Genomic DNA, 17,024 nt, shown 5'->3' on the forward strand with positions numbered 1-17,024 from the left:
TTCAAAGTGCGCAAATATAAGTTCCACATAAATTTGCCTAATGGAAACACTAAAATTTTGCAAAACTCAAAAAGTTTTTGCGCCGGCAAGAGGTGTTTTTTTGGGTGTAGTGAAATTGGTGTATCATGCTGAACTGCAATGAAAAGACCTTTTTCTACAGTCACATGAATAACAAAAACAGATGTTGACAAGCGAAGAAGAAATTTTAAAAGAAACATGGCGCGGTATGTGTTGACACACTGGGAAACGGAATTATTTTTGAGTTTAGTACAGAATAGAGGAGTAATATATAATAATAATAATAATGAATATATCTGTAAATCAACTTGGTATTTATGTTCGTCGCCATGTTTACGGAATGACTTCTTGTGTCATCTCACAATAATAAATAAACAAATCATTGCATTTGTGATTTAATAGAAAAACCGACATTACGCATTTCTATTTTTTTGACCTTTAATAAATATCGGTAAAGTTTTGCACAGATGTCCAATGGAAAAGCCACTGCTTTCACATTCACACCTATGGGCAATTTAGCTTAACCAATTAACCTATTAATTCATGTCTTGGAGAGAACCCACACACAGGGAGAACATGCAAACTCCACTCTTTTTTGTTTTGTTTTTTTTGTAATTTTTTTTTTTTTTTTGCAAATTGTGTAAATTACAAATGTGCAAAGTCATCAGCTGACAGTAGCAGAACATTAATAAAAAGCAGTGTTTACCATTCGCAATTAATCCCTCGCTCTCTGCCATGTTGAAAAGTTCAGTTCCACAGTGGAAAATCCAACATGAAGGGGCGTTAGCAGTATTTCCCATAAGTCCCATAGCACATGAAGGCAACATTAGAACAGGGAGAGCCTTTCTTTCAAAAGATGATTGTTGATTGTAAGAGCTGCTCATACCTGAATCGAAACACTACACTAGTGTTTTGTCATTGCCTTTTGCTAGTGCGAGGCTTTGAGCGGCCTCGTCGATTAGAGAACTGTGCATATTCAACTTGCAAACTGATGTGGAATTTGATTATTTGTATATATGCAAGTTTTATTTTACATGGATTCCTGGAAGACAGAAACAGCTGGATTGGATGTTTTTGTTACTTATATTACAGATAAAAAAAAAGAAAAGATGGGAGAAAAAAAAGCTTGTTGATTGTATCTTTATAACTTTATATAGCTAACATTCTAATTTTTCATTAATGTTTCCCATTTTTGGGAAGGTATTACTGCGCTGACTGTCACAAAATCTGCTGTGAATGTCGGCTGATTGGATCAGTTTGATGGAGCAGAACAGTGAGGTTTTCCTCTGCCTTCTTCTTCTTCTTCTTGTGTTTTCTTTTTCATTACAGTGTCTTAAAGGTGTTCATCAGCACAAACCCCTGTGATAGTAATCTATTCTCTATTGAACACACGTCAGTAGAGTTTAAAGGCTTGTTGGAGACATTCCTAAACTTGACAGAAATTTGTAAATACCCACAATCAAATGCCATTAAGAAATTCTATACTGCTCATGTGACACATTTGTCAAATACAGTATATATATACATAGAAATATATATATATATAGAGATTAAAAAATGTTTCTTCATCTGTTTTGCACCAGAAGGAGTTTGGAGTTTCTATGTGGGTGGGCCGTAAGTGTCTTTGAGTTTCTGGGGATTACAACAGGACTGACAATTCAATAGACTTTATTATAGGTACAAGAGAATTGCCTCAAAACATCGAGACCACGCACCTCAGCCCGGTTCACCTCAGTTGATTTATAACAGAAATGCATTGTACAATTTCACCACTGTATCCTATTATTATTATTATGATTATTATTATTATTACTACAGAACATGTAATAAGTCACAAATACCAGTTTGTGATGTATAAATGCTCAAATATAATAAACTCTATATTTACCCATCTTACTCACATACACAACTTTCCTTCTTATCTTCGTGTCGGTCTACTTCCTCTCTTGTTAATGTTCACTGTTACTTAAATCCTTGACACTACAGTTGCATACTTGTAGGTGCACTTCCATGTCCACAGTATCAGAAAATTCAGACAGTTTGCTTTTTTTAAAGTGACTTTTGAGTATAATGCCAATTAATTAAGTGGTGTTCATAACACTGTAGCTTTATTACCCTGTTGTCTGTGTATTAGATGACTGTTGATGTGAAGCACAAACCCCTGGAGATCAGCCATCACTCGAAAGCCAATGACCGGGCGTCTATGGTTGTAACTACCTTTACGGCTCTAGTTTTAACTCTATAAAGTAGTGTGTATGTGTGCGTGCGCGTGTGTGTGCGTGTGTGTGTGTGTGCACGCTGCTCCAGCATTATCAGGAATAAGAACATACACCACGAAGAGCCAGAGACCACCATGCGAAGAGACTTTATCCAAATGGAAATTAAACTTTCAGGAAAGAAAAAAAAAAGGTGAATCAGTGGCTTTGTGTCAAGAGCAATAACTGCGCTGAGTCCGATACCACTGCTATCAAATTGACATTAAAATAATTTGGTTTGGGGTTCCCATTTTCAATTCATGGCGTGTTCACACAGCTGGAATGGACACAGACTGAACAGCTGCCAAATGCAACACAGATGTATGATATGATAATTGTATAGTAACTCATGAGCCAGATGCATAAACTGACGCAAAATGCCAATTCAAGTTACACGATGATGCTATTCTGATGATGCTGCATTGCTGTGATTTTTGAGTGTGTGTCTCTTGTTGGACTAATGAGCAGAAAAAATGTCCGACCCAGAGTTTACTGCAAACTGTGGAGGTAGGATTTGTACAAACAAAAAAAACAAAACAAAAAAAAAAGTCTTTACCTCCCTACCCCCACCCCCTGCCTTACTATCAGTCAAAGAACAGCAGAGTGTACCTGAACTGGCACAAACTATTACTCGTCATTAAATAGCCCTCAATTGATATTCCTTACATAGTTACAGCCAAGTAGATAACAGTAATCTCTAGATTTCTGCCACCAAACACTTAGATTTAACCTTCTTAGTTAATCATTTACAGCAGCATCAACTGCTTTCTTCCGTGCATGACCATTGTGTATTCCTATTATCTCTGGTCTCTCAATGTACTATGAGCCCATGCTATTCACTTTGTATCGTCCAAATGTACTTTGCAGCCAGATGAACCAAAACGGTGTTCTCCACTCAAGTGGTAAAATAATCCCGGATCTGTCTGTCTGATTACAAAGCCTCTTCAAAACCAGGCGTGGGAATGTGCAATACTCACTAAAAGGTTATTACACAGACTAATGGGAAAACTGCAATGTCTTTTGGCAATTTGTACAGATTAAACAAACACACGGTGCACAGTGTGGCTCAAAGTGAAACAGTGTGTGCCTTTAAGACTGGTTCTTACAGGTAGCATCGAGATTTCCACATGTACACACATCTGGGGAATTGGCCTTGCTTCATCTGGCGCTACATGCTCTATGTGCATTTTATTGTAGATATGTGATTTTAACTCTGATCTGTACATTAAATAGTTAATACACTTAAAAATGTTGTTGAATGGTCTCTTGAATCAAACCTATGGACAAACGGACAAACAGAAAAGCTACGAAATGAACCTTCTGGTGATTATGTTTTATGAGGCAAGGGGTATTGTTTTTGGTTTGGTTGGTTTGTTTTGAAGTAGATCTTGTAGCTCTGAGATAAACATTCCTCTGAGTATCATTAATTCTTAGAATCTCACATTTTGACCCAAGACTATATCTTGTAAACTACAGCCAACCATCATTTTTGACTTATCACCCCGCCCCCGAGGGAACGCAAGGGCTATCGTTTTTGGTTCGGTTTGTTTGTAGTTTGTTTGATGGTAACACTCTAGCAGCAAAACTATTGGTTGAATTCATACCAAATTGGGTTTATACTGGGTGTCCCATAAGTCTCCATACATAGGAAAATAAATGTTTCTTGACATAAACCATTTTTATTTATATAATATGCTCTATATGACTGCCATTTTGTCGGGAACACATTTCAATGCGTGTCCTCCACTGCTGAAGAACTATAAGAAGAAATATAAATAAATACATGTTAGAACCATGTATGTATGGAATGTATTATGTCTCCTATGTATGGAGGACTTATGGGACACCCCTGTAGATTGGCAGTGACCCAGAATAGATGTGGTTACATTTTGGGAAAAGTAGGTCAAACTTCCAATTTTTAATGAATTTTTAGAATCTTTTTTCTCCCATTTACTTATAACGGGCGGAATCTCAAATGTCCTGTAGCAGCAAAACTATTGGTTGAATTCATACCATATGGGTTTATAGACTGCTGGTGACCCAAAATAGATCTGATTACATTTTGGGAACAGTAGGTCAAAGTTCAAATTTTTTATGAATTTCTAAAATCTATTTTTTTTCCCCATTTACCTTACAATGGGCGAAATTTCACATCTGTAACAGCAAAACTACTGGGTGAATTCATACCAAATTGGGGTTATACACTACAGTGACCCAGAATAGATGTCAATATATTTTGGGAAAAGTAGGTCAAAATTACAAATTTTATGAATTTTTTAATATCTTTTTTTTTTCCATTTACTTATATTGGGTGAAATTTCAAATGTCAATAAAAAGTCATTTGTTTCAATTTACTTAAAACTTGGCACATATATAGAAGTAATTAATATGCTGACATCAGAACATGCATACACATGATGATATCAGCTGGATCGATGCCAAAATAAGCTGCAATATGTGCAAGGGGCGGGGTTTGTTGTGACTGGCGCCATTTGTTATTTATGTTTTTAAGTAAACCCATTTACTGTAGAGCAGGGGTGTCAAACTCATTTTCTTCCAGGGGCCACATTCAGCTCAATTTTATCTGAAGTGGGCCGAACCAGTAAAATAATAGCATGATAACCAATAAATAATGACAACTCCAAATGGTTTTAGTGCAAAAAATAACATTCAATTATACCAATATTTACATTTACAAACTATTCAAACATAAGGATGTGAATAACCTGAAAAAAATGCAATTTGTTAAGAAATATTGGTAAAATTTTATCAATATTATGCCTTGACTTATCATTTATACATATGCATTACAGAGCAGATCTACAAAGGCACAAAACACTGAGTAACAGGCAGAATATGTTAAAATTGCTCTAATTTTCTTTTGACATTTAGGTTATTCACATTTATTGTTAAAGGATAGTTTGTTAATGTAATTATGTGTTAATTTTCATAATTTAAGGTTTTTTGCACTAAATCGAAGAGGAAAAAAAATGGTATTGTCATTATTTGTAGGTTATTATGTTATTATTTTTGAGTTCGATGCCCTAACTTGTACTTTGCAAATTCATTCCGTGGGCCGGTTTTGGCCCCCAGGCCACATATTTGACACCTGTGCTGTAGAGGATGTGTATGAGGGATGATAGAATCTTAGAAGTGCTAATAACTGGGCCATGAATGAACGTTTAGTGCAGAAGTAAGGCAGTTGGTTCCTATAAATGGGGAAAATTAATCTGCGGGGAGAACCGAAGTCTGAAGTCCATGTGTAGGTCATGTGGAATTACATTACATTAAATGTGTTCTATTCTTTAGTCTGTACAAAAACTGACACAGGAAAAAAACTATTTTCTATAGATTAAATGTGTGTTCTTCTCTGCTCTGAGCGTTGATATGTAACTCATAGTATTTTGGTTGCACAAAAGAGATATACAGCAATTCAGAATAATAGCAGAGCCACAGTGGGTCAGTGCAAAGGGAGTAAACTGGGAGGACCTGGTTGATATAATATATACTTAAATAGGACTCCCATTCACCATGGCATTGTTTTAATCATGTTATCCAGTGTCACTTTTTTGACACACAACATTGGCGAACCTACACCTGACCAACAGAAGCAGCAGGATCGTAACACAGGCATGATGGGTAATCACTTCATCTGCCTCTCGTCTCACCCTGATGCACCCATCACTCTGAAACAGGATCAATCCGGACTCATCAGACCACATGACCTTTTCCCACTGAAACAGTTCCAATCTTTCTGCTTTAGATCACAGGTGCCAAAACCAGCCCACCAAAGGGTCCAGTCTGGCCTGTGGGATGAATTTGTAAATGCAAAAAATGTCTCTTAAGATATTAATCATTTTTGTTCAGGAGCCAAATTCAGTCCAATTCAATCTCAAATGGAAACCGATTAATAAATTACAATATAATAACCTTCAAATAATGACAACTGCAATTTTTCATCTTTGTTTTAGCGTAAAAAAGTAAAATTATACAAACATGTTTACATTTACAAACTATCCTCTCACAAAAAATGTGAATAACCTGAACAAATATGAACCTGAAATGTCTTAAGAGGACTAAGTGCAATTTTAACAATAAATGTTACTAAATGTTTTGTGTGATCTGTAAGTTGTAATGAGCATGTGAACATGAGAAGATAGGAATAATATTGGCATAAATTGTTTTAAACTGCATTTTTTCTTAAAAAAAAAAAAAATTTGTTTAAGGTTGCTCATGTTATTCACATTTTTTTAAAGGATAGTTTGTAGATGTGAATATTTTCATAATATAGCTTTACTTTTTTCACTAAAACATGGAAGTTAGACATTAAAAGCTTGGAATTGACATTATTTATGTTATTATGTTACTGGTTCAGCCCACTTGAGATGAGTTTGAAACCCCTGCTGTAGATTAAATTAATGGTTGTTAAAGAAACGAGAAGCTACTCACTACATCAGTAAAGAACCTGTTGTAGATTAAACATATTAATCGCTACAGTAATTATCTTCTAGTGGAAGGATCTGAACTAAATCCAGTTAGGATTTTCTCTTTTTTTTTTTACCAGGGGTGTAAAAAAAAAAAAATCCTTTAAGACATAAAATTTTTTTTTCATGTATATTTTTTATGGAAATGAGGTACATTTATTTGCTGAGGATCATGTGACTTGATCAAATCTCCCAAAAGCTGCTAAATGAACCATATGGCACAATGTCTGTGTTAAGGATGAAGAACGAACTCTGAATCTGGAAAGCAGAGATGTATTGATGTCCACTTTACTGAATACTGCGTCTTATTGGCTTATTATATACAAAAAAAATATCAATGACAATATTTGTCCCAAGTTCTACCAACAAAAGTAAAGATACTAGCAAAGTGCAAATCCACTCTTCGTTCAAAATTCTAACTGAAGCTGTATAAATCACTCTACAGCAGTTTGGTCCGAAATATCCTGTTGTCTTAACTTAATGTATTTTTGTTTTTTTTACTCAGAACTTCATCCACACAACCTTCAAACATTTGAAATCCTAAAAAGAGCCTGTTAAATGATATACATGTGAGCATTATGAAGTCATTCAGCAGTTTTCTGTACTAAATGAAGTTGTGCTACATTTAAAAGAATGCAAACAATGAGCAGTCATTCCATTATTAATAAATACATGCATCCATTACCTGGTCCTACATCAGCAAAATGAAAATATGTCCCTATTTATCACAGCTACTTCAAACACAACTCATTATGCAGGCTTTTATAGGTTATGTAGCACTGTAACGATCTGAAATAAATAACACTGCAAGCTGTTCACCATATTGATGTACTGATAACCTCAATGGAAACAGCTAATGGTGCCAAACAATCATATGAAAATACAGATCAAGAGTGGATCATCTCTAACTTAACTGTTACAAAAGCATCTCAGAAAGGTGCAAAGACATGGTGAGAAAGATGAAAACAGCAACTTGTCACTAATGGTCTACTAGTCATTAACATGTATATATATATGTATATATATTGGCCCATTTATTGATAACCGGTTATAATCCTGGCTGTCAGTGTTAAAACATATTCTATTACATAAGATTTTCAAATAAAACTGTCCATTACAAAGTGCACAAAAAGACAAATACAAAGTAAAAAAAAAAAAAGCCTGAGAAAATCTTATAACTTAGCTTTCGGTGCCATTATACAATCTTGCAATAGGTAGTGGGACAAAAAGTTCTATTGTTGTTGTGAAAGGTGACATATAAATATGGTGTGGTCTAAATAAAAAAAAAAAAACACAGTTAAATCATACAAAAGGGAACCAGTGACTCAGTCTTTAAAGTTTTTTAGAGTGTTTCTTTGTTTTCAGCCCAAACAGAGCAAGTTGCTCCAACTTATCATTAATTTTTTGACTGTGTAGCAGGAGCTGCCCCAGGGACCAGTCATGTCAGATAAATGAATGAAATCAAATTAGGTTACTTTCATTCAAATGTTGGTAATAACACATAGTGGTGGGGATGAAAGTGCCAACAGTAAGACTTTTATCAATGAAGTTCATCAAAAAAGGCTGTGAGGACAATAATGCTGTTGTACTTTAAACAGTATGTGCTGTTAAATTTTCAGAATTGGAGTCAATGGGAATGTGTCATTATTAATATTTAAAGCAAACCTCAAAAATAAACGGCACGAGTTAATTTCAGTGTTTGAGGCGGGGGGCAGTCTTGTTTACTATTTCTACATGTATAAAAATTATCCCGTGTAACACTTCCAGCCTCCTCCCACTCAGAGCTAATTACTAAGAGGAGGTTATGTACCAAATTAAACAGGCTTGCAACATAAAAGAACCTAAACCCTCGCAGAGCCACTAGGACTTTGTTCCACACTGAGGCACAACAGAATGAAATACAGGAGCGCGTCTGAAAACCGGTGAGGGGTTTGCCTTGTTGGGAGCGGTCCTAATGACCCAACAGAGTGAAGGATGATTGATCTGCTGGCTGAGGTTCAGTGAAAGGCGATTTGGCCTTTACGGTGGGCAGAAATCAGCAAAATAAGGGTGCTGCAAGGCCTCCTCTGCAGAGATCCTCTGGACAGGATTACATTTCAACAGGTTCTGCATGACATCAAAGCAAAACATGGTTACAAGCAAATAAAGGGCAAATGCTGGGAAAATTTTGTTTTATACTCCACTATTTGCACATTGACAAAAACAGAAATAAAAGGTGGTAAACATGAGGTGGGTTTTCATCCAAGTGTTTTGCAGTTGTTGTTTTTTTAGTTAAAATTTGCAAAAGAAAGGGAAATTTATGCACATCTCCAGAGTGTGCTCTTCATCATCATCATGTTGTAGTATTTCACACTAAACCATACCAACCTGGAGCTGCTAATCAGAGGTATTTTGACAAAAACCTGCAGCTGGCTGACAGCTTCTGACCCTCGAAGGACTGCATCATATAAATGTTTTACAACAGTTTGTCAGATCCTTAGCCTCATACTTGAATCTGCAGCCCTACCATACATGGTGGGTTTTCACTGCTGTTCCCCATCTAACGTTGCATTTCACTATGTCAGTGTAGCAGCATCCTAACTGGTGCAGACACGCATAATAATTCACTAACATACACTAATATTTACTGTGTTCATGTGCTTGCTCTTTATCCAAATAAAAATTCCAGATGTTTTCTAAACTGCTACTTTTATACTTGTGTGCCTACTTTTTGGTTGAGATTTTACCTGTTTGTAGTAGAAAAGTTAATTTAATAAATGTATGAATGATTGAATGCATAATTTGCAGTAAATTATGTTTTACCGACAGAAACATTTCAAAACGTATGAAATCACAAAAGTGCATGGATATCACACAAACAAGTTTCACTGGAATCATTCCAGTACCAACTGGTTAGTGAAATCATGTATTTCTTATGTTACAAGATTATGTGCCTTTGAGCATACTCTTTTTCTCCACTTTCTCCAAACTTTATTAAGACTTTCACACAAAATTCCGGACTTTTCAAGGTCTAGAAAACAGTGTTTCAAAATTCCATACTTTTTAAGACTTTCAAGACCTGTGCAAGCACCTTGTGTTTTTTTTTTTGTTTTGTTTTGTTTTTTTCTTCACTTTATTTATATCGCTATTTATTCATTTTGTGTTACCTTCAGAAATGTTTTTTGTATGTCTGTATAGATGTGTATGTATGTATATGTGTGTATTTTTGGGAAAAATTACAATTAACGATTTAAAAAAGAGCCAAAGGAATTAATTTTTCATACAGCCTTACACTGATAGGAAGACTGTTGTGTGGAGATAGGGTGGGATTAAAGGAGTTTACACTTCCTCCTACTCCTCTCTGAATATGTGAATCAAGTCATTATATAAGTTTTCATATTTTCTTTGAAACCTGTTTTATTTCTAGTCAGTAATGTAGGATTATTTTGTTCATTTCTATTACCTATTCGAAAATAAACTGAACTGGTTTCCATCCCCTTCTTTGCAATATTCATTTCTTCTCCCCTCAGGGATGTGAAATCAAAAATGCAAATTAAAAACCACTTGTTGGAAATGCACCTACTGTTGCACACTCAGCTCTCCAAGCAGTAACTAAGGTCTACGTACCTGAAGAAGGTCCCGTCCTGTGCTACTTAGTTTGGGGACCACATTCACCAGGGAGGTGGTGGCTGGATACATGGGATATGGCTGCAGGCACAAACACAGGCAGTGCAGAGTAATGCAGTGAAAATGCCAGAAAAATATGTCATTTTAACACTCTGTTTCCTGTGGGAAAACTAGTCTAATCAATAATTTATTTACCTTGTAATCTGGGAGTTTGGTCATTGTCTGCCACTGTTCTTCAGTCGGTGTACCCAACAATGTACCGAAGGGTTAAAGAAAAACTAGAACACTGTGATGTATCCTTCCTGTTCAGCTCCACTGTTTGTGAATCATTGATCACAGTCGATCAATAACGCATCTCCATAGTGTGTGCGTGCCTGTGTGTGTGTCGGCATCTCAGACAGCAAATAAACAGGACACCTATCTTGTTGATATCTACAAATAATGCAAAAAGATATCTGAAGATTCTTTTCAGCTGGTCGTCCACATCGTTGCCAGGGAATAAAGGCCTTCCAGCGTTAGCCAGCTCTGAAACAATTAACAGTTCTTATTACTTTTGTGAAGAAACAACACGAAAACAATTGTTTGTGTGAATGTGTGTGAGTGTGAAAGTAAAAAAAATTTGAAAATTGTTTCACATATGCAAAATACAGGCAGCTCTTCCGCTCCAGGCAACATTAACACTTCAAATGAGTTAAAATCTGCAATATCTGCTGATCCAGACCATTTATTTTAATGTGAGTGCCTCGATAAGTGTCGTGCATATATTAAGATTATTATATTTCTCAGTTTTCTGCAATCTCTGGCTCCAAAATTGGCACTGACAATCCAAAACAACAACCTGCAAATATGCATCCAGCGGACCACATGTCGATTGAGGTAGAATACAGTTTTAGCACCAAACAGCACATCTGGAGGCCGGTACCACAACGTCACCACCTGTGAAACAAATCAGTTAACACTTAAGGCTACGTTCAGACAGCAGGTCTTAATGCACAATTCGGATTTTTCGGTGAAGTCTGATTTTTTTGTGTGCTTGTTCATATTACACTTTAATGTGACTTCTATCAGTTTTGAGTATGAACTGAATGCGACCCTGAAGTGACCCACATGCGCAAAAGAGGTCCTGATGTAATAGGTGACCACGCAGGCATGCACTGTGTTTACGAAGTGACACTCCCGGGACGCAGAATTGTGACATTTGTCGCATTTCAATTACGTGAAGGTTGGATAAATGCGACCTGTCCATTCAGACTGAAGTCACATTGTAAAATATCAGATACATATCAGATTTAGGACCACATATGAAAGTGGCCTGGGCCGGATTTGGAAAAAAAAAAAAAAAAAAAAAAAATCGGATTTGTGCTGTTCAAACTGTCTTTAACAGATCGGATACAGGTCACATATGGGCAAAAAAATTGGATTTGTGCCACATTTGCCTGGAGTCTGAACTTAGCCTAAGTCACAGCAACACAAATATTAAGGCATTTGTTATTATTCTTATGATTCAAACTATTCTCAAGACTACGACACTTTCTCTTTTCTACTGACAGATTTCGAAAGATTTCGTACGACAGATTTGGCAGTGTTATTATCGCTAAGCACCATCTACTTTTATTACAACTCCTTAACATTTTAACAAACTCCTGCTGTGTTAGTTGTTGAGTGATGGTTTAACAGAGCTTTTTCCCTGGGTATATAAAAATGTATCTAATGAATAACAGACGGTTAAAAAAAAAAGAAAAGACAAAAAACTTTAAATCCTACAGAGAAAATGTGTGGGCTGACTGAAAACACAGTTGGAAGTGCTTGAAAAGTTTCAGATGTTAAATTGTGCCACCTGCTGACCCTGCTAACTTTTTAACAAGTCTGAATCTGCTGAGAAAATAAAGTTATATTTGCAGAAGTGGCATATGAAATAGCGCTACTTAGCACACTAATTTCAACGGGCACACAGTGATACTGAGTTGCAGAGTTACTTTTGTTTATAAAACTGAATTCACATTCTCAGCACTGTTTCAAAGCCACCAACTAAATAATAACTGAGTGGTTTGTATCATCTGCCAGGGAAACGGTGTCGTCATCTCAGAGAAACAGTGATGAACTCTCCTCTGTACCACCTTTTGGGTTTCTAGGGATTTGACTGAAGGCCAGAACATCAGAAAGGAGATCTGCTGTACAAGGACTACTGATCAAACCACCAACACGGCAGATAAAAGAACTCGACTGTATCCAACTGCAGTGTGCACTACATACAGCATACAGTATACCCATGTAGCTGGAACAACCTCTTAAATCATTCATTTCTTCATGCAGTTACTCCTGAGAATCCTGGATAATACGTCCTCTGAAATGAAACGACCTTTAAAATGCCCTTCCCTCAAATTCTCAATACTTGGAACTCTTTTCCCCCTCTAGGTTTGTGTTTTATTACATTTTCAGATCTGTAGTGTCACTCTGGGTCAAGTGCCCTACCCATGAGATCGGCTCGCCGGACCCTTAGGTCAGCCAAGCAAAACCACTAAACCTATCTGAGCCCTGACTGTCATCTCTGTGAGAGCATCAGCAACAAAACGGGAAAGAAAAGTCATGCAAACCACGAGCTGCTGAGGAGGTACACTGTCTACAATCACTGACTGAACAACATCAGAGCAGTTCACACTAATACAGCAGGAAAATGTGGTCGTGTGGAAATGGAAACACACATTGTAGTTTATTGGCTAAATCCAACCAAGCTTATGATAGTTTGGGATTTTTCAATATAGTTTAGTTTTATTTAATTTTGACTTTTTTTCTCCAATTCAGTTAGTTTTTATTAGTTTTTAGAGCATGTTTGCTAGTTTTTATTTTTTCTGAATGCTTAGTTTAGTTTTAGTATTATTTTTTCATATCTTTTATCTTCCTTGCCGTCGTAATCAAAGAAATCCCCATACAGAACTCTGCTGCTTTCTCCTAACTTTAGTCTCCATGTTGCCAGGTAGGGTGGGGACAAGAAGCCAACTTTAAACGACAAGTGATGAGACGTGACAGACCGTGAAGTGCCGTATGGTGCTGCCAGCTAAAATTGCTCAAGCGAAATTAATCAATTTCATATCAATCTGACATTGACAAAGACAAAAACAAAGGGAAATTTATCCATAATTTTTATGCGTTTGTTCGTTTTGTAAACACACAATACAGTTTCAGTTAGTTATCGTTATTTCTTTTAATTATAGTTTTTATTTATTTCAGTTAACAAAAATATTTTTTCAAATCTAGTTTTCATTAACGATAATAACCTTGAATCCAACAAACACAGCTGTAGAGCAGTGTTTCCCAAACTAAGGGTCAGGACCCAAAATGGGTCGTGGAGCTGTTTAGAGTGGGTCACCAATTAGCAGAAGTATATACAGAGGAATAATATGGCATGTCATTAAAAGAGAAAAGTGTTCTCTGGAACAGTTTATAAATACAGAACTCAACAACGTCATGTAAAATGTAGAGGAGAGGTGTCAGTTATATGAAAATGTTCTAACAAGATGGACATGAGGTAAAAGGTGCAACAAGACAAAAATGAAGTCAAAGAGCAAATGATTAGAATGAAATAAAAGACGTGTTAAGACAAAGACAATGCAACAAGAATGGATTGGGCATAAAACACATAAGACATAAAAAGATATAAGGTGCAGCTAGATTACAATGACAAAAGACATAATCAAGACAAAATATAACAGGGCAAGAACTGGCAATAAAAGATAGAAAAAAAAATTACAAAAGAGAAAGTATCTTGACAGTGGAAGATTAACTACAAATGTAGATCTATTTGGACACATTTACATAAGTCTGGGTCTTAAACAGACACCAGATCTGTCTTCCGGGTCTCAAGATGAAAAACTCTGGAAGCCTCTGATGTAGAGATGCAACTCCTATATAAATAAATGCATAAATAATGAAAAATATGTATTTCAGGCCATATTCCAGTCCTAATTTAAACTGCAGCCTGTTATCCCTTTTAGTATTAACATGCCATCACACATTCAGAAGACACATTCTTTGTATTATGATGAGCAGTGTTGGGAGATTAACATGTACATGCAAAGGTATAATGTAACTATATTACAAACACATAAAACTAATCTATTTCAGTTAATAAGTAAAATTAAAATGTATTCAAATTACAGATACTAATCAAATGTTAAGAGTTACAACACACATCATAAGCTGTTTGTTGTTGCTTGTGATCTACAGACTTATATTTGTTTCAGTGGTTACATGCTTTGAAAAGTAAGATAAACTAGAGTTTCTCAGCTTTCCCGCAGGTTTTTTTTTTCTAAATTTCTGATAACTTCATCCATTTGCAGAAAATGCAGGCGTAAAACTGTCAAATTAAAAGAACCAGATTAAACTTGAGGATCAGATGATGTTTGGCACCAGATGCTGAATGACGCTAAAGGTTAGGGAAGTTAAATGAATTGCAGATCATGTGCTACAAAAGCTGTTCTAGGTCTCTTGGGGTTAAAAGGAAAACTCAACAAACAATTCTGGACACACCGTAAACTTCTAATAAAGGTTTGACAGTGATCAGTGTTGAATGCCATTTAAGGTTTACATTGCCTGCTTTAAATTTACATTTTAAGAACTATTTTTAACATATTTAAAAGAATTGCATTATTGATTACATTTTAAACAATAGAACTAGTAATCAATAATAGGTTAAAGGTCACTTAACGCTGCTTCTTCTTGCCATCACAAGTAAACTCACCTGATATTTAGACACATACAAATAAGGAGAGTTTACACAGAGACTCTAGCAATGATACATCCCAGATTATACATTTGAGGTCAAAAGCAGTGAATTATTAGCTTTGGTAATGATGTACAACATACCTCTGCTGAGTAACATCTCACAGGAATGCCAAAAGCACGAGCCAACCCGAAATCAGCCAGCTTCAACTCCCCATTCTATAGATGGAGAGACAGAGTGGACGGAATACATGAGTGACGCAGGCCAACAACAGATTTTACAGTCTGGCACATGCAGCAACACATTTTACACTATCTGTTGCCAAATACTATTAATGGCACACAAAGCAGTTTCCACCTACAGGGAATAAATGAAAGACTTGCATATATAAACATGAGTATTTACTACCATTAAAAGCACTTTAATGCTCACCCTGTTGATGAGGAGATTCTGCGGCTTCAAGTCTCGATGTAGAACATTTCGACTGTGACAAAACGCAAGGCCTTTCAAGAGCTGATACATGAACGACTGCAGAGAGACAGATAACACAGCAGTTATTAACACCTATTAATGACATGTGATTGATAATATGAGGACGTGCCTGCCGCCACGTAAACGTAAGAGAGAGACTGCAGATTATCCAGGGTGTTTATCTCTCACCTTCACAGTTTCAGGATCTAGATCTCCATTGCAGCTGTCAAAATACTTCTTCAAATCCTGTGATTGTTACAGAGACAAACGTAAACCCCAAGAAATCCCCATTCAATATCAACAAAAGCTCTAAAATTGGACTTTGTCTCACCTGATCACAATATTCAAAAACCAGGGTTAACTTCTTGTCACTGTGCAAAACATCATGTAGTCTGAGGAGGACAACAGCTACAGTTAATGTTTGATGAGATTAGCTTTAAATGCAAGCAGCTTAGTTAGAGCACACATTTCATCAACAGTTTCACAAACAAGAAAACACTAGTAATGGGAAAATACTGACCTTACAATGTTTTTATGTTTTAGCTCCTTCAGAAGACAGATTTCTCTCAGGGCAGAACTGGGCACCCCCTGAAACAAACAGTCTCATTAGCGCTAGCTAGTTAACAAGTTGCTAGCAACACAGACATAAACATTTTATTGTGAGCACATACCTCGTCGTCGTCATCTAATCTGACTCTTTTCAAAGCCACTATTTCGTGGGTTTCTCTGTTTTTAGCCTTGAAAACTGTCCCATATGTACCTGCAGGATGGATACTGTTAGGACTTGACGCTAGCCTAAATCAGTTAGCTACATTAGAGCTAAATGGTACAGCGGCTAGCAATCATTAACTTTGACAATATCATAAAAATTGTAAGGCAAAAAATTATTCTTATACATGTTGCGATACACATATTCCTCATATTAGCAAACACTACAGAAAGCACCGAAGACGGGAAATTATCTATACATCTATTCCAATGGCTGCAGTTTAGTTAGCTGACGTTAGCAACATACATAAATGCTAGCTAGCCAACAGCCAACAAGGCTACCTAATATTAACTTTAGAAAGAATCAATGAAACTTACCCTCTCCGATTTTTTTCAAGCTTTTCATATTTCTGCATGTTTGGCCAGTTAACCCAGCCTTGCTAACGGCCAATGGATTAAATAAAACCAGTGAGGGGGTTAATGTTATTCTAGCTATCTGTAGCTTGAAGCTATCTACACTTAGTGCTCCTAGTCGATGAGCAGACAAGCTTCTCTTCCTGGACACCTACAGGACGGAGGGGGAACTGCAGCACCTCTGAAACCCACAGCAAAGATTCTTGCATGCACCAGTATTTTATTGCCAACAATATTTCCTTTCCACTCAGCTTTGGGAAAGTAAAATCTGTGTGAGATCAGTCATATTTAGTTTAATGATTCAAATGTACCTCTCTGATGCACACAATGACAGAATCAACAGATGAA

General features: G+C 36.3%; 1 protein-coding gene across 1 annotated transcript; it reads right to left on the reverse strand.

Annotated features, from left to right (window-relative positions):
- Nucleotides 1-7,029: 7,029 nt before the first annotated feature.
- Nucleotides 7,030-16,833, reverse strand: cdk5 (cyclin dependent kinase 5). Its single transcript, XM_030161178.1, is given in 14 exon segments — nucleotides 7,030-8,863; nucleotides 10,364-10,444; nucleotides 10,559-10,619; nucleotides 10,819-10,888; nucleotides 11,202-11,253; nucleotides 11,255-11,299; nucleotides 15,227-15,301; nucleotides 15,516-15,611; nucleotides 15,744-15,800; nucleotides 15,886-15,946; nucleotides 16,075-16,142; nucleotides 16,226-16,314; nucleotides 16,641-16,653; nucleotides 16,655-16,833. Coding segments are annotated over 14 exon segments (879 nt in total). The 5' UTR covers nucleotides 16,679-16,833; the 3' UTR covers nucleotides 7,030-8,776.
- Nucleotides 16,834-17,024: the final 191 nt, after the last annotated feature.

Source organism: Sphaeramia orbicularis, chromosome 17 (assembly GCF_902148855.1).
Source record: "Sphaeramia orbicularis chromosome 17, fSphaOr1.1, whole genome shotgun sequence".
Lineage (NCBI taxonomy): Eukaryota > Metazoa > Chordata > Actinopteri > Kurtiformes > Apogonidae > Sphaeramia > Sphaeramia orbicularis.